The sequence below is a fragment of the Centropristis striata genome, chromosome 18 (assembly GCF_030273125.1).
Source record: "Centropristis striata isolate RG_2023a ecotype Rhode Island chromosome 18, C.striata_1.0, whole genome shotgun sequence".
Taxonomy (NCBI): Eukaryota; Metazoa; Chordata; class Actinopteri; order Perciformes; family Serranidae; genus Centropristis; species Centropristis striata.
In genome coordinates this window covers 16,381,786-16,400,325 of record NC_081534.1, presented here as the reverse complement: position 1 = coordinate 16,400,325, position 18,540 = coordinate 16,381,786, and the positions used below count along the sequence as shown (strand labels likewise).

The following is an 18,540-nucleotide window of genomic DNA, read 5'->3' as shown; positions in this document are numbered from 1 at the left end:
ATTCAAAACTTTTTCAGTTCATCACAAAAAGTGAAGCTTCAGGGATCTTTACGTATTAGAACCAGAATCAATATCATGAAACACCATAAAAACATCCGTGCTTCAGTTCATCCCATTCTTGATACTGACTTCCAAAGTTAGGTTGCCTGACCCCTCTCGAGAAAAATCACACACTCCTTTTACCCCTCCACTTGCTGCTGTTGCCACAGCAACTGCTCGGGTCCATTCGAGAGACTTGAGACAGTTAGCTCGGAGCAATGAGTTGCAGAGATGGACCGAGACTGACACCATGAACAGTGCCCTGCTACGGGCAACAGCAGCTGCACACATCTAAGGCTGCTCTCACTGTCAACACACACTGGGCTTTTCGTGCGTCACCACAGTTTACTTGTGGGGGATTCTTTAAGGATATTTAGATTAAGAGAAGATAAAAGGCTGAATGTGCAGACATTTTATTGCTCAGACACTTAAGTACGTGCAAATGAATAGAAATCGATCGACCTTTCAGACTAACTATCATTAGTAAAGTACGGAGGACTGAGCACATCTTAAAAGTAAAAAGTCAAGTTGACAAATATCACAATGTTCCCTCCAACAGAATATGCATGTTAATTATTTCAGCCTGTCTATAGTCCACAATCACAATGACAGTTACAGCATGTAGCAGGCAGCCTGAGTGATTTTCTTTCATTTCTGACCAGAGAGAAGCTCTCTAATCACTCTGATTTTCTTTTTCTTTTTTTGCTTTAGCGGCACCTTTTTACTCATGCGGGTTAAGAAATATGCTTAACATGATACCGATTATACGTAAACATTGAATTAAAGCAGCAATTTACAACAAAGCAAAGACGTGTATTCACTAAACTAACTTTTGGTGCGTTCTCCGACATTGATCAGCCAGCTGCAGAACAATGACAATAGTTCTATGCAGATCACACTAAGGGCCCGGTGCAAAGCAGCACAGTACAACTGTCTTGGCTAGTCATTTTAACACCCAGCAGCCACATTAATTAGCAAATATAATCACACCCATCTGCACCCATGGGCAAGTTAGCCTTATAATGAGGTGTGGTCAGGGGTATTGCTATCTTGAGGCAGCAGAAAGCTTTTGCTCCGTTGACCAATAAAACCCCCATAGAGAATAACCCATACACATAGTGCTGAACAACAACAACGACAACAGAAGAGGAGGCAGTAATACAGCTAGCCACAAAGATCGCCAGCAAGTCCGTCCTCTTGACGTACTTCAGCCTTCCCTTCACCCAGAGCAAAGGCCACAACAAGGACTTTAACGTGCCCATATTTTTATTCACAGGGTACTTGTCTCTCAGCTAAAGAAAAAAGAAAGCAAAAACCATAGTATTTTCAGCTGGATAAAAATCCATTGGCCGTATGAAAGTAATACCAGTGATTGACCAATGAGAATTTAGTTGGACAAGAGCATATTGACCAACCAATCGACCAACTGACCAGATTATGCACTGTTTAACGAGCAAAAGCGGAGCTTCACACACCCTAAATACACTTGCACCATTAACTTTAGACCGTGCGCTGTAGATTGGCTAAATAGAGCTCCAAGTTTAAATAATGCACAGTTAACGGGAGGGCATGTTCTGTCATGACATTGCAGTCACTGCTGCCACTTGGATGCTCTGCTCCAAGGGAAGGCCATGACTCCAAACTGTACCGCTGTCAAACCAAATTTAGATGGCGGAACATGCCGGATGGTTTCTTATGAGTTAAGAAAGTCAGACAGGATGCTGTCTGTGCACACTTCAGTACAGGCACTTTTCAGCCAGTGTGTTAATAACACACCTTATTGTCTTTGTAACGTGTTGCAAGTTTGTCCAAAAATGTATTTTTTTTTTTCTTTTTTAGCTCGTCATTGCAGGTATAAGAGCCGCTAATGGAAGTGAGACATTAGATCAATTTTGCCATTGCCAACAATGCATTTCAGTATTGCTCCCTTTTTCTACTAGAAGAGTAATCTGCATCTAAAGAAAGATTAGGAAAAGACTGTGTGCTTGTACCAGTCAGCACTTGGATAACATTTTCACGTTAATTAAAACAACTTTCACACTCAAAGTGTGCGATAATGTCAGCTTAATTAAGCCACATAAAGACAGCTGAACATGCGTGTGATATATTGTGTGTTAAGTTGTCATGTTAAAAAAAAAAAATGTTGTAGAAATACTGCTACAGGATCTCTCCTCCTCAGTTCTCTCTCAACTTTTACATCTCTTTTTGAATCCTCCTCTAACTCTGTCTAACTCTGTGCAGCTGGAAATGCCTTATCTTGTGTGTCCCAATGGCCTCATAAGAGTCCTCTCTGAAACCCCTCCTCCCTTCCTCACTCCCCCAGAGGTAAGAGCTTCTCCCTTCTCCCCCTCCTCACCACCGCCGGAACATCTGCTCCTCACGCGGTAGCCTGCAGCCCTCCCTCACTCACTCACTCACTCACTCACTCTGGTTTGCTGTGGACGAGTGAGCTCCCCACCTCCACCCTAACAACTAACAAGCCTCCAGTATTAACCTGCCCTGACTGCATCCCAGTTCTACTCTAGGGATAGGAGACTACGAGACGTATCATCGATCTTCCAAAAAAGGGAAAACAGTTGGACTAAATTTAACCCCACACAATTTAGCAGTTTTTACCCTACCCTTAGATTTCTGACTAGATCTTTAATCCATTTGTGCTTAATTACAGAATAGCTTACTGAGTTTTAAACATAATAGCTGGCCTCATGCATCGGTTATATCAAAGGGGATAGAGGATATTTCTGCTGACAACTTGCGACTGTTTACATCATGACAAAAACATGGCATTACCGTACATGAGAGTCCAACTGAAGGTAAACCAGTTGGCACTCAGAGTAAATAAATGTCTTTTGAGGTTCCTCTTAGTTGCACCTTATTTCTGTAATGAAGAAGAGTGCTATACATCCAGACATTTGTGGCCAGTACAAAATTGCAAATCAATGCATTATCCATCACTAAAATTTTAAAACAATATTAAATGCACAACTTGGCTGCTATGAATTGCATTGCTGTTTCTTGTTTGTTTAATTAATTGATTATTAATTTATTCATACAGCAGAAATAAACATGCCTACAGCCTGGTACAAATAAAGTCTCTTTCACAAAACTGACAACTGTATAGAGGTGAATCTTTATAGAATGCAGCCGTTTAAATTGTATGAAGTCACGTTTCAGCAACGAGGCTTCATTCGTCCCACTTCACGCACGATCCCTGTCGTTGCTCAGTTTTGGATTACCCGGGAGTCAGGCAAAGTCTGGTCTCACCAAACCGTAAATAAAACAATCGCTCTAAAAAATTCCAATGAAGTCAATGGTGGTTAAGTGCTTTAAACCACAATACCAGTCTGCATATAAGTTTACACGTTAATATTTATGAAGTAGGAAATGAAAGCATGAAAATAAGAAATTTGGGACACAGCCATGGGGTGGATATTTCACTAACAGCGAGATTGCGTGGATTTGAATTAACTGCATATTTCTTTGGAATGGGACTCCTCTTTAGATGACTTGCTTGCCTTCTGGTATTGGTTTGGTGATCAAACTAACACAAGTGTTTGCAGGGATGTCTTGCAGTTATTATTATTATTAGTAAGTCCTAATAGCTGCAGATAAACATTTGCATTTTTTTTTAATTGTACAATGATTATTTTACCACATTTATCAGTAAAATCAGTAGCCGCTGATAATTACTGTACAATCTAAAGCCAATAGATCATCAGCTGCAGCAGAGTTGTGTGTATTGTGCGAGGGGTTTGTGTTATTGTCAGCAGCAGGGTGGTCCAGTTGCTGTGTGCCTCTGTGGGCCTCCCTGTGGGGGTTATTTACCCAGTTACAGAGACGCAGTTCTGCTGAGTCTGTTACATTGAACATTCACACGACATCCAGAGACACACACACACACACAGAAAAAATACACATACAAGTGAATGTGCACATACAGAAAGCAATCTGTACATAACATAAATCTATAACTGCTGTTTTTACACACACTCGTACACACTCGCAGTGCTTACACAGCGACACTTCCTCTGCCAGCACCAGTCCATTCAGATGAAAGATGCCGACCTAGTGGAGGCACACAGTCCTCTGAAATTAGCCACATTTATAACGGCTGTGACAAACACGTGCATGCACACAAACACACACACACATACATGCACGCACACACACAGATGCACTGTTTCGCATTTTCTCTCATATACAAGCACAGAGTACCCCCCTCCTTTTTTTACTGTTTTCACATTCATGTTGCTGCATTGAAGCCGTCACTCTGTGATGCTCTCTGTTGGACAGATGGTTGTCTGTTGGTATTATGTCTTATGCGTCTCCTTGTCCTTTTATCTGTCTACCACCTGTCCTCCCTGCCACTCCTCACCAGTCCCAGACTCATTACTATAATTAATTTCTGGGTACTATTTTCAAAAGAAATCTTACTACCTACCAAAAGAAATTCTCTACACTACTTGTCATGTTACTTTTTCGTTACACCCCTCAAAAATGTTAATTTTGTCCTTTTTCCTCAAAATTCATTGCAGCCACAAGCTTCATTCGTTCATTGTCGCTTGCTGTCTGCGATTAAATGCATATTTGGTTGTTTAGTCATCGTGCTGCAGCCATCATGTGGGGTGTTTAATTATTTGCACGAGCCTCATGTTGCTGTGTTTAAGGTTTGAGATTGTGTTAGGCGCAGTATAAGTAGCATGATCTGCACATAATTTAACATTTGACAACAATGTTCTTGAGTTGGGAATACTTCTTGCCACTGATTATGAGCGTTTCAATCTCTCAAGTTAGCTTGCTGCTAGGTCATATGCACGTCCAACGATTAGGAAAATTAATCCTGTGATGTGATCGGATTGTTGTATTAAAATCAGTAAAGGGTGACAACAAAAGCAAGGTTGCAACAACTTATTTATTTGGGGTGTAATCATAACATTTTGATTGAAATTGTATTAGTACTTTGCTGCTACTAGTACAACTCGTTATTGGGGAAAGTGCTATTATTACTGTATTGCTCCCCACTATAATAGGGTTGCAGCAATATCACAGTATAAAAATTAATGGTTATCATACGGGGGATATTTGTTTAACTATGATATAGAAAAAATATTTAATTTATGAAGTTGGAATTTTTTACACATACTTCTATAAAAAAGTTGGAAGTTTAATATTATAACAAAGCATTGTTGTTCATTCCTTTAGAAGCCATTGTCACTGAAAATAATAATTATAATTGTGATAGTCATCATACCGTGAAAATGTCTTCCTGTTGCATTTCTCAACTCAAAAAATCAAAAAAACTAAAACCCCATAATAGTCTTAGTTAGTTATATTGCAGAATGTTCACTCACTTTTTTTGCAAGTGCGCTCTGTAATGCTTATTTAAATATTGCCAGTACATGATAACTGCGAACCTTTCACGAAGTCAGAGGTTAGTCAGACTAAAAGTAATCTTTCAGAAATTGCAGCAGACTTCTTGAGGCTCTGCTCAGTTTTGAAAATGGCAGAGGACGATAAGTTAAAGTATTTGACCTTCTGATGCAGCTCCTTCTGCCTCGGCAGGCAGTGTTGTCAGGGTGCATTGCTGTTTCATGTTCGGAATAAATGATATTCAGTTTGTCAGCCCAGATACATAAACGTGCAGGAGCAGAGCAGGAGGCGGTTGGTTGTCTGAATGGTGTGTGTGTGTGTGTGTGTGTGTGTGTGTGTGTGTGTGTGTGTGTGTGTGTCTGTGTGCGTGTGTGTGTGTGTGCGTGCGTGTGTGTGTGTGTGCGTGTGTGTGTGTGTGTGTACAGAGGCTTCCCCTCAGCCAGTGGCTCATCAGGGGTAATGGGCCATGATGAATCAGAACCTAATCAATGTGCATTACCATTAGGATTTATTCCCATGCTCGCTCCCAGCAGAACGGCCACAGAAGTAGACGGGCAAAATCAACATAATTTAGCTGAAGCAGAGGAGACGCTGTCCACAACCCACGTTGTGATGAATCAGCCAGCCGGTTTCAATTGAAGACCCGCGCACACACACACACACACACACAAACACACACAGTTATTGAATAAGCGGGGTACACCAACCTGCACCATCATAGTGACATGAAAGAAATCGATTAGTATTGCTTTTAATGCAGAGTCCCAGGAAATTATGTCTCGGAGGCCTTTTCTTTACCTTGCCGTGAAACATTTCTTACCCACCACATACACACAAATGTCTACAAACAAACTGTATGATGTTTCTGCTGCCAGAAATGGGATTAAAATAAATGTTTGATTCCTCAGAAGTAGGGGGAATGTTATGTGTTTGTGTAAAGGCAGTTTGTAGAATATGCACTGTACAGCTTACCTGATTGTATACTGACCTGCACTTCAAGGATTAGTCTGGTGATGTTCTGTTACTTTTCTTATGGTCAACAAATCCCATGAAAAGACCAAAACCAACAACTGACCCCGCTGTCGATTATCATCTGTGTCCACAAAAGCCTGATGTATTTATTTCCTCTGTGCCATAGAGCTCTATAGTTTAAAAAAAAAACCCTATTAAAAACACCTCAATTAGAGACTAAAGCCCCTTTCCCACCACACAAAAAAGACCCACTAACATCTGCTGACTACCTTTAGTGGGGAAGGATACTATCTGCAGTTATTCGCAGGACAAGAACTCAGCAGTAGTCATAAGTATGTGATGGAAACATAACATCCGTACTCATTTTTGAGCCTCTTCTTGCACAAAGCTTTGACTGAAAAAAATAATTTTTCTATATAAGTTCTTTTGCTTAATTTGGCATCGTGTTTCACTATATAGAATACTGTTCCATTAAAATCAGCATTAGATGTGTAAACTGCATTGTTACAGCAGGGGAGCATCGGAACATTAGGTTTACATGGAGCTGAAAATAATACTGAATTATGCTAAATCATGTTTGCCAAGTGAGTTAATGAGTTAGTCTGTTTATGAGTCGTAGGAAATCTTAATTTATGTTTTATGAAGACGGAGATGTTTACTGGTAAGCCATTAAATTTAACAATATGAGGCTTCCCTCCAACAGTAGGAAACAGTTGAAGACTTTACAACTTCTATATTACTAGACTTGATGAGCGTTTAAAAAAAGCAATAGCCCGCTTGTATGTTTTGATTATATCACAGCTAAGGGGCGGTTTGGCCTGACCAAAGGAGCTGTATATAGTGATAAATCTGTCATGTTTACAAAGCAGAACTCTGATTTAATGAGATCACGTTTTACAAAATTACGTGCACATGTTGACAGATTTTAGGATGTCAAACAGTAACGTTCCAGATCATGCTTTCATTTAACTCAGTTCACAGACGAGCTGTTAAATATCAGCTGAAATGAAAAGTCTCTTTCTGGGTCATAAAAAAAGTGATATATTACATTTTAGGAGCGCCATCTGTGTGACGGGGAGCCCAGATCTTCTAAAATGAGAAATATTTAAATGGAGTCTGGAGTATTTGTGATATTACAGGTGACAAAGCATAGACATACTTATAGCAATTTGAAAGCAGCCTATGATATTTTAAACAGGTTTTCTGGCATTTAAAAAAATCTGCATATATGTGCTAATTAGGTGGGAAAAAGGCACATGTGTACTGGGAGATATGTTCCTTTATATAATGAACATGGGTACTGTTTGAAATTAATCACATACACTTTAAAAATATTCTCCAAAACAGGCACTACTTCTGTTTGAGTTACTCCAATCTACAGTGCCCTGCTGTTTTTAAAAATGATTCAAACCCCTTTTTCCAAAATTAAACTATACATTTGTGACCTGTTTTTCCAGATTTATATCTTATAATGAAAGCCTGAGGCTGAGGCAGGCTTGGGAGTCAGAAAGTATCGCTGACACATTGCTGGTTTTTGCCTTTTCATGATAATAAGAAAAATATATAGAATATCATCAGACTTTTGCCTAAAAAAGGTAGAAAAGTGTTTTTTATAAAATTGTTTATGACAGGATTGCATTTTCTTTCTAATATGAATGCATAAAGTGACTCAGGATTCATTCACATCAATATTTAGTTGAACTGTAAAATGCTCCCTTCTTCATGTTAGTGTTATTGTGCTTTAACCTGTTGTGTGTTGTTTCGAGTTGACTGTGTGTGTGTGTGTGTGTGTGTGTGTGTGTGTGTGTTTGCATGTCATTCTTCAGTGTGATCTGTTGTTATTTTTTCACTCACATGTAACACACCTTTGTAGATTGTGTTCCCATTCCAGTGAGATCTCTGTCTTTCTACCTCAGTCTTCTTTCAGTGTGTGTGTGTGTGTGTGTGTGTGTATGTGTGTGTGTTTGGAGTGGACTGTGTGTGCCGCTGCGTCCTACCTGCATTGTGACGTCCCCCCTGAGCCGCGCCACCACGTGTTGTCATTTTCTGTTTAACAGCACTTTTCTTTTCCCCTCTTTCCCTTTTGTCCCACCTTCTCTCACCGCCCGCTCTGTTTTTGTCCCTGTTGACTGTGTGCAGCGGTGTTGTGCTCGATCCTGTGCCGTGTTGATTTTTTTGACCCCCCTCCCCTCACCCCCCGGTGCTTCTCTTGTGGTTTTTGTTTTTGTTCTTATAGTTGCAGGACCCCCGCATGTATGATCAGGTCTATAGGTACTTAGACCTTCCAGGGCAGGTATGTGAAAATACAGCGATTTATTGCAAAACACTGTGTGTGATTTCTGCTACAGCAGCTTAATGCTCAGTTTCTTTACAGTTGTGTGTGTGTTGTGTGTTGAGTCAGTAATGCTGAAGTCTGGGTGGCAGGGAGCTCTTTCGGTATGCTGATACACCTTAATAAATATGTGAAAATATTTTCAAATTGTGAATTTATTACAAATTTGTCAGTTTCACGCTCCAGTCAAAATAAATACTTGTATGATAACTTGATTTGGTCCCAGTCAGCCAATAAGCACTGCTTGTCTCCAAGCTTGTACGACAGTATTTCCTGTCTGTGTGATTTGTCTCTCAGAGAGCTAATTCACTAAACTGTCTATTTTGGATCCTCAGAGGAAACAAAGTTTTGACAGGAGCTGCTATGTAAAATGAACTGTTAAAGAGGGAAGTGCTGGATGTTTATGTGGCACGTGTACAGTTGAGGGGGAAACATAGATCCATGTTTAGATTTTAGATTTGATTGTGTGTGTCTGAATAGTCGTAAAATGCTTCTTTAAGTCAGGTTTCTGTTTTAAATCTTGTCACGTGCCTGTTGTTATAGTGCAAAACAGCAGTGGTGGATGAAGTATTAAGTAAAAGTACTAATACCGCACTGTTAAAATACAAGTAAATGTTGAAAATGTTACTTGAATACAGGTTTAGATTAGTATAATCAGGAAAATGTAGGCTACCTAAAGTTTTTTAAGGTAAAACTACTTAATGCAGATGAATATCCTGTGTTATGCATGATATCATTAGGTTATTATTCATACATTCATGTTAAAGCAGGATTTTACTGTTTGTTTGTCAAGGTGGTGCTCATTTTTAACTTCTAATTAATGATTTGTTTTTTTTATTATGGCTTAATCTGCTGATTATTTTCTCTTTTAATCAATTGATTATTTGGTTTGTAAAAATTCTGAAAATAATGAGAAATGTTCTTACAATTAGTCAGAGCCCACAGCGACACCAGCACAATGCAAAAATGAGAATAATTAATAGGAAAAGCAGTTAAATCAAGTGTTTTTACATTAAAAATTACTTTAACCAAATACATTTTCTACCAATAGACTAATTAATTGACTAGTCATTTCAGTTGCACTTTTATAAACTATTATATTTGGAAATTATTAGCAAGAAAAATATGTTTTCTAAACTTAATATGTTTTGTGTGTAAAGCTCTTGATTTATTAAGTAAATAAAGAATAGGCTATACAAATAATAGTACAATAGTACAATATTTCCCTCTGAGATATGTTGACGTGAAGTAGAAAGTACCTCAACCTAAATTTGTACACGTTAAACACTTGAGAATATTTACTTAGTTAATTTCCACCACTGTGTAACAGGCAGTCACTGTTTGTTTTGTCTTATAAAATGACAAATTAAACAGCAGCTAATCTGTGTTTTTTTTCTCTCTCCTTCTCTCTCCTCTTTCTACATCGACCTCTTGCACGCTCGTCTCACCATCTCCAACACCTCCCGATCCGCCTCTGCCCTCTAACCATTTCTTCCCACGCCATCATCACCATCTCCCCACCCTGCCACCTCCGTCAACCTCCCCACCAAAGATGAAGGCGATAGACCGTCCGCAGGAGCCGGAGAAGATACCGCGGGCACCTCACGATCGGAAGAAGGAGTGGCAGAAACTGGCACTGGGCGCCGAGCTGGCCCAGGACATACCAGAGGACAAACACCGAGAGGCCAACGGATCTGCAGGTTATCACGACAACAGGTAAGTGAAGGTGAAAGAGTTGGAAAATGGGATGCAACCAGCCCCAAAATTCACAAAATCACAATTCCTGAAACTAGGAAAGTCGGCCTGTAAACAGCAGGTGTCAAATGTACAACTTCTGATTTAAAATATCAATATGAGCTTCAGAAGTACTGACTGGATGAAGAGTTATTTTTCAGCAGGATGTAATCGACAAAAAATAATTCCTCCAAAGAGGAGTCTGTGCAATTTACACTTCAGCTACAACAGCTCCAATCAAGACTTCTCACAGTTGTGATTGAGTTTATTGTGCGTTTAAGCTCCAGTGTCACTCATAGTTAATAATTTCCCAGCCAGTCAAGGTGATTAATAAGAAAAGATTCTATGCAAAGTGGTGGTTTTCTTTGATTTGCCATGAATAGTTGACATAAAGCCTATTCTGCAAGTATTGAGAGTTATAAAGTGTGTCAGCACATATAGATTCAAACTCCGACCAAATAGCCACAGAGTCTGTGACGGACAGACTATATGAATTATTTTTTATTGCAGAGGCAAGTTCATTTTTGCTCATAAATGAAAATTAATAAAAATGTTGCAGGATACAGAAAGAAGCAAATTATCTGCAAAAGTTGAGTGCTAAAGTGGAGTGTTTGCTGCCTCATATGATCTATATTTCACTTCCATTCTCCTGTGGTAAAATAAAAAATAGATATGAGAAGCTGGGTCCACAGACAGGAAAACATGGCATCTCTAATTGTATATAACAGATCAAAGTATAAAATGTTGATCTTATTCTCAAAAAAGCTTCTCTTCAATAAGCTTGAACATGTTTTCTTATTACCTCTGATCTAACATCTGATTCATAAATACACGATTGATCAAGAAAGATGGTTTTCTTTCTTTATTTTTCCACTTTTTTTAAAATTTAGAATAACTAGAACTTTGTACCTTGCATGCACAATAACTCAGAGATTATCCTTGTATATAGATTAGGAACATATAGTTCCCTACCTCAGGGGTTAAATCATCTTCATCCTGTAAGATGATTTACAGGATAAGAAAGAAAAAGAAAAAACTCTGCTCTGCAAAATCACGTTGTTTTTTGTTTTTTTTAATTACTTTTATCGCATCTTTGCTTCTTTTTTTGTTCTTGTGATGTTGATGTTCTGTCTCTTCAAGCCTCTAAATAATTATTTGATGAATCTAGAAAGGTTATGGGGGAAGACGTCATTCTTTGGTGGAAGATTCAGCCACAATATGTGGGACGAGGGCTCACGAGTGGACAGTAGATTGTGACTATGGGGGTAACAGTTACATAAGGGATAGTTTAGATGTATTTTAGTGTGATTGTCTGAGGTACTTATCTATAGTCAGTGTATTACCTACAGTAGATGGTAGTAGGTACGCTCCTAGTTTGGAGAAGCGGGCAGGATTACTGACATGAAAGCTTAGAGATGTACCGCTGTGGACAGAGGCAGCAGCAAAACATTTTTTATTCACCTAAAAAAGAATCGATATCAGTTGAAGTGTATTCTATATTTAGAACACTGCTTTACCTTGCCATCAGACAGCCCTGTTTAAGTTTACAGGGGGGATTGGGGTAAGATGTTCTATGCCCTCATCAAAGCCACCAGACTCCATTGACAAAAACAGTAATTTTACCTTGCAGAACACAGGAGTGGCTAGTCTTCTGCTGCCTTGATAAGTTGGTTTGTTTGTGTTATTGTGTGACTTTGGTGAATCCAAACTAACCATTTAAAACACCAAAGCCTCACAATAACACAAAAAAACAAGGCAGCAGCAGACCAGCAACTTCCATGTTCTGCAAGATAAAATGACTGTTTTTGTTAATGGAACCTGTTGGCTTTGAAGAGAACATAACGGCTTCAGTTCTTCCCACATTAACTTAAACATGGCTGTCTAAATGTAGGGCAAAGTGGTTAAAATATTCCTAATACTGTAGATAATATGGATAAACACCTCATACAACTCCACTTAAATATATCTGAGCTATCTCTTCAAGTCCTTGAAGTGTTGTACAAGTGTACAACACACAAGTGTTGTATTAAGCTGGTCAGGTGATAAGAATGCGATTAAATATGACAATAGAGACAAAATAAAAAACTTAGATCAGCAAGGGAGATTCACAGTAGAACCAAACAACTTGTGAGTTAAGGACACCGTATCTCTCTGCTCAGGGCTCCCTTGTACATGGAACACTTGGACGGGCCTTTCTCGCTGGCGGCGCTGCCCTACAGCCAGATGAACGAGCTGCTGAACCGTACCGGGGACAGAATGTATTCACGGCCCCACGACCCTCCACCGCCTCCACCTCCCATGCACCCACTGGGAGAGATCAAGCCACCCTCTGTGATCAGGTGGGACAGGAGACGACACATTATGTCCCCTTAGAAACCTTTAATAATAGTTTTTTTTTTGCACAAATGGCTCATAGTGATAGGTGCTCATCCATATTTGCTCACCAGGAAGTTGCTGTAACTCTGATTTTAAAAGTTACCTGGCTGAAAAAGTTAATCTAAGGAGATTCAAGTGTAAAAAAAAAAACATGTGTAAACACTATTTCACCTTTTGTTTGTTTTTATTTTTTATTTTTTTTACATCTAATTTCTTTCTCTTATGGATCAGTTTGACGCAGTGATTGGCATTTCATTACTTTTCTTTTTCATTCTGTTTGAGGCGACGGAGGAATTTATCGCTCTGTTAGAGCTCAGCAGAGAAACACAGAAAAAAAAAGAGGGATGGACATATAGATGAAGGTTTTGTGGACAAAGCTGAAGGAAAAAAGGGAAAAGGCTCGGAGAAGGGCAGGATCAATAAAGTGTTAAGGCCACCAAGCGTATTACAGGTTGTTTTTCTGCAGCGCACTTCTGCCGCATATGTCACTGTTTGAAGGGATGGAGAGATCAGAGGGAATGATTAAGGCTGTGGCTGCAGCACCACAGAAATATCTCATTGATTTTTTTTTTTTTTGCAAAAGTCCTTGAAGCTATCTTCTTCTTTAACTCAAACTGTCTCCATATTATTTTTATTTACTTCAACTTTTCTGACCTTTGCTTCTGGTGTCTCACTGTTTTCTTCCTTTATAAGTTACTATCGTCGTCTCTGGATTTAATTTTCCCACTTCCCCCTTCCCCACATTTAATATAGCACTTGTAGGAAATACTCATACATTATTATCCTCCCCCTTTTACTCTCTCTCTCTCTCTCTGTCATTTTTGTCTGCAGCGATTTTCTTCGTTGGAAGAAAATTGATTGTGAACGTATTGGTCTTTGTGTTGCAATGTCCTGTCGTAGCTTGATCCACCCACACTGCTTCAGCAGCAGCTAATAGCCAATTCTGATAACATTCTGCCTTTAATGCACCAGTTACAGTGAGGTTTAGGCGCTCTGTGCTATCAGCAGTCCTCTGACACGCAGTGTTTTTTACCCTCTAATGATCCAGCACATTGACACTCAGGTAGACAATCTTTAGCATGCTGTGATTTCCAGTATTCTGGTGGCAGAGTTAAGGACCCCTACTCTGACAAACACTGCAATTTCAACAAGCTACTGTATGTGGGATTACTTATACCAGTGTCAGTCTTTGTAAACATAATACAGTCATGGAAAAAATGATTAGACTACCCTTGATTTCTTCAATTTCTTGTTTATTTAAATGCCTGGTACAACTAAAGGTACATTTGTTTGGACAAATATAACGATAACAACAAAACTTAAGAGCTGATATCTAGACATTTTCCATGGTTTTCTTGATAATGATTTTGGTTATTATCAAGAAAACCATGGAAAATGGCTAGATATCAGCTCTTAAATTAATATGCTATTTTTGTTGAAAATAGCATACACCAGCATACACTAGCATTGACACCAGAAAATCAAAATACATCTTTTTTCTCTTACCTGTAGTTCTATTTATAAGTCTAGATTGTTTTGTTTTGTGAGTGTTGCCCTGTCTTGAATAATGGAACTAGATGTACAAATAATTTTAAAAGCAATGTTTCTTTCTAGAAATCATGACGCGGTCACTCAAAATAATCCACAGACCTTGTTGTGAGCAGTTTCATGTAGGAACTATTTTCTTTGCAGAATATTTACTATGTGAAATGTGTCATGATTTCTGGCATTGCTGTTGAGTTTTTCAGGTGTTTCTTTGTCATCTTGAGCACCGCTAGCAGAGTGCCATCTAGTTCCATTGTATTCGAGAGAAGGCAGACATCTCTACGACCCCACGAGAGACGTCATCGCTCCAATTCAAACATCTAAAACTCTTTGACAACACTTCAATTTCACTCTTTGTAAACGTTAGATAGAAGGTGTGGCGCAGCTGAGACTGATGCACTGCTGTGTATTGTTCCAACATTTCTTATGGGATAATGTAGCTCTTAATTGAGTCTTCATGTGCTCCATTGATTTAAACGTTTTGTCTCGCTCTCACTTCTCAGCACTCTAATTTCTCGTCATGACCTCCTTTTCTGTCGCTCTTCTTCCCTTCAGTTCCAGTTCGGGTTTTTCCGACAGCAGACCTCAGTCTCCAGCACGGACAGCAGGCCTCAACTCCACTCCTCCTCCACCGCCTCCCCCTCTCCCCCCTCCGCCTCCCCCGTTACCCTCCTCAGGCATGCGGGGCACACCTCCTCCTCCCATTCCTCCTCTACCAGTCCAGCAGCAGCCCCCGGCCATCCCTCCTCCTCCTGCTCCTCTCCAGATCGCCCCTGGCGTGCTGCACCCGGCCCCTCCACCCGTGGCACCTCCCCTGCACTGCTCCCCGGCCCGTCTCCAGCAGGTCCTGGACAGGGGCCCGCCCATCGGCTCCGGGACCCAGTCGGACGGCAGCATCCTGCCTCCTCCCCCACCGCCTCCTCCTCTGCCCCTCCCCGGAGCGCGGAGCTCCTCGCCCTGTCTGTCAGGCCCGCCACCTGTGCCAGCCTTCCCCTCAGCAGGAGCCATGGCCTCCCCGCCACCCCACGCCATGCACGATATGGGGAGCAAGAGGCACCACCCAGCCAATCTGCCACCCATCAGCGATGCACGCAGTGTCCTGTTGGAAGCCATCAGAAAAGGTGGGTCAAGTTTAAGTTTGTGCATTTTGTTCTTAAGTTTGAGTTTTGTATGCCTTTAAAGTTCTCAGGGCTTCCCCAAACACAATTTAACACTCATTCTACCACCTCACTAGCCTGGGTATACCCATACTGCCTTGCATGCTTGATTTCATTTCGAACCTGCAGCCAGTCTGGAAACGACGGCCGTTTCTTAGCCCTGTTTTAGGGATCCGATCACAGAACGGGGAGGCAAGACAAGACGATGGAAGTTTGTAGTTTTGTAGTTTTCTTACAGATCCAACATGGCTGCAGCAGACACCAAGCTCTCTTTCGATCTAGCTGTAGACGGCGTTTTAAATAGTTTAGAGCAAAAGTTGATTTTAAAAGAAGAACAACGTTTGACTTTACACTCCTGTTTCACCATGAAAAAGGATGTTTTTGCCTTGCTTCCGACTTTGGATTTGGCAAAAGCCTAATCTACCAACTAGCACACACACACACACACAAACACTGCCGGTAGACTGTGAGCAGCCAGAGTCAGAACATGCTGCAGAAAAATGTTGCAGAAGCAGAATTGAGCATTTTAGTCTCAAAGTAGAGATGGGCTAGTGTGGCTATGTAAACATCAATTTCTGTCGCTCTACATACGTCATCTGGTATAACTGATACGATTGGCTAAGAGCTACCTACAGACGCTTTTGATAGACATTCGTAGCGTCCACACTAGATTTCATTTGTGATATAGTCTGGCGTTAGCCAGGCTACCACCTCACCAAATTTGATTCGCAAATTTACTATAAAGTGTCTTTAAAAATGTATAATATTTATCATTAAGTCTTTTTTACTTTTTTGAAATAAATGAACCGCTCCTCACATTGGCATAAATAAGATCCACTCCAGGACACTTTATTTAAATAAAATATGGCATTTTTAGGGTGATTCGCCTGTTCGCCCCCTTCCAAAACAGTGGTGAAAACTGGAGGAAATAGTGGAGGAGTTGATTTTTCATTCAACAATGGGACGATCAGCAACAACAACAAAAGTATGACTCGTGTGTTGCAACTGAATGCCAAATTAATCAGAGCACACAAAGCCAAATTGCCTCCGTTAATACTATATGATCGACTGTTAACAAGCTACGTATCATTTTTTTATTTCGTTCATTGAGGGCAGAAGAGCATCGCCGATCTGTTTTAACTTAATATTCTCAGTGTAAAAAAACTGAATCTGAATCTAGCATGTAGCATGCTTTTCTGTAACCAGTAGGCAAAGACAATCTTAACTTCATCTGTTCAACTGACTTTAGCAGTTTAGTAAACAGACACTTTAAGTAACCACAGACACACAGTGATGAAGAAAGAATACACTGGAACACTGGAATCTATATTTGGCATTATTTTTGGCCAGCGGGGGTTCCCTTGGCATTCAATTACAGAGGAAACATTATCATTAGTCATTATCCTTAACTGCACTCGGGTGCTGGAGCTGATCCCAGCTGACATTGGGCGAGAGGCGGGGTACACCCACAGGTCTCCAGACTATCGCAGGGCAGACATATAGATACATTCACATGCTCTCATTCACTAATTTAGAGTCACCAATTAAACCTAAGTGCATGTTTTTGGACTGTGGGAGGAAGCCGGAGTTCCCGGTGAGAACCCACGCTGACACGGGGAGAACATGCAAACTCCACGAACTGGTGACCCTCTTGCTGTGAGGCAAGAGGGAGCACTACACCACTACACCACCGTATAGCCCACAGAGGAAACAGTGCAGCTAAAAAATTAGTCCCATTATTTACATGGATGATGGATGGTTCGAACTTCCAATCAAATTAAATATCTTTGGGATTTGGATTGATGCTCTGACAAAACAAGCAATTTGAAAACATAAACTTAAAGTCTTTCTCCGTTCTTCCAGGCATACAGCTGCGGAAAGTGGAGGAGCAGCGAGAGCAAGAGGCTAAACACGAACGTGTCGGCAATGACGTGGCCACCATCCTGTCCCGCCGCATTGCCGTGGAGTACTCCGACTCAGAGGACGAGTCCGAGTTCGACGAAGGAGACTGGATGGAGTGATGGTGATCAGAGAAACGGAAGGAGAAAAAAAAAAAGCAGCGTTGGAGGAAGAGGACAAATGTGTTCAGGTGCCCCCCCCCCCTCAACCCTGCACTCCACGCCTCGCCATCAAAGAGTCCTTTCTACTCTGGAAAGAAGCGAAACATTGTTGTTGCCCGTTTTTCCTTTCATCAAGCTTTTTTTTTTTTTTTTTAATCTCTGTCTCGTTGTGGTTTGTGTTCGGAGGAGAATCTCCACGTCGCCCTCGTCCGTCTTTCTAGTGTTCCAAGAGAAGTTTCTGCATTCATTCTTTTCTGCACTACCACACGACCTTGTTTCTTCTGGATTTCTTGTGATGAAATCCCCCATGTTTACTATTGTTATACAGAAAAATAACTTTTTTGAAGAACCACTTGCTTTTTGTTTCTTATCTGTGCGTCGATGTGAAAAAAAAAAAAGAAAAGGAAAAAATGAAGGCATGTTGCATTTAACCTTAGTTCCCCAGCACTGTTCTGCCACCTAGTGGCTGAACGTGGCATTGAATGAATGCTGTTTTTTTTATTTTATTTTATCGTCTTTTATTTACCGTTTTCTTCCTGCTGAAACATTTGCAGTTTTAACGGGCCAGTAGTCGCTGAAATGAACAGTCACTCAGTGTAAACACCAGCTGGGTTGTCTTTTTGTTTTCTCTCTCGTTATCAGGACTGACTTCACCACTTAGAACAAGCAAAAGATTGTGTTGGTATGTTACGTGATGATTGCCGTTGAAAATGAAGAAGGGGAAGCATATAGCGTGTGCATATCCATCCACTTACATCTAACGTTTACCCCAGGGAAATGTATGCCGAGAGATTGAGCTTTCTGTCTGTCCAGGTTCTGAGGAGCCGTGTACGCTCGCATCGACATCCGGTGATGTCGGGATAAACACTGAGCCATTGGTTTTCAGTATACGGATCATTTTCTCAAGTTGTTTGCCATAGAAATGGACACTGGAAGTGATTAGATGCTGTCGATG

At 40.6% G+C, this 18,540-nt stretch overlaps 1 protein-coding gene across 2 annotated transcripts in view; it reads left to right on the top strand.

Moving 5' to 3' along the window:
- The window catches only part of wasf1 (WASP family member 1), a 79,796-nt gene extending 61,465 nt beyond the window's left edge, over nucleotides 1-18,331 (top strand). Inside the window, exons 6-11 of one of the 2 annotated variants that reach the window (XM_059355756.1) lie at nucleotides 2,281-2,364; nucleotides 8,618-8,674; nucleotides 10,266-10,429; nucleotides 12,607-12,786; nucleotides 14,924-15,489; nucleotides 17,389-18,331. In XM_059355756.1, the coding sequence (XP_059211739.1) occupies nucleotides 2,281-2,364; nucleotides 8,618-8,674; nucleotides 10,266-10,429; nucleotides 12,607-12,786; nucleotides 14,924-15,489; nucleotides 17,389-17,546 (1,209 nt within the window). In that variant the 3' untranslated portion in view covers nucleotides 17,547-18,331. The remainder of the gene's footprint in view (nucleotides 1-2,280; nucleotides 2,365-8,617; nucleotides 8,675-10,265; nucleotides 10,430-12,606; nucleotides 12,787-14,923; nucleotides 15,490-17,388) is intronic. The other variant, XM_059355757.1, reaches the window with a different exon arrangement.
- Nucleotides 18,332-18,540: the final 209 nt, after the last annotated feature.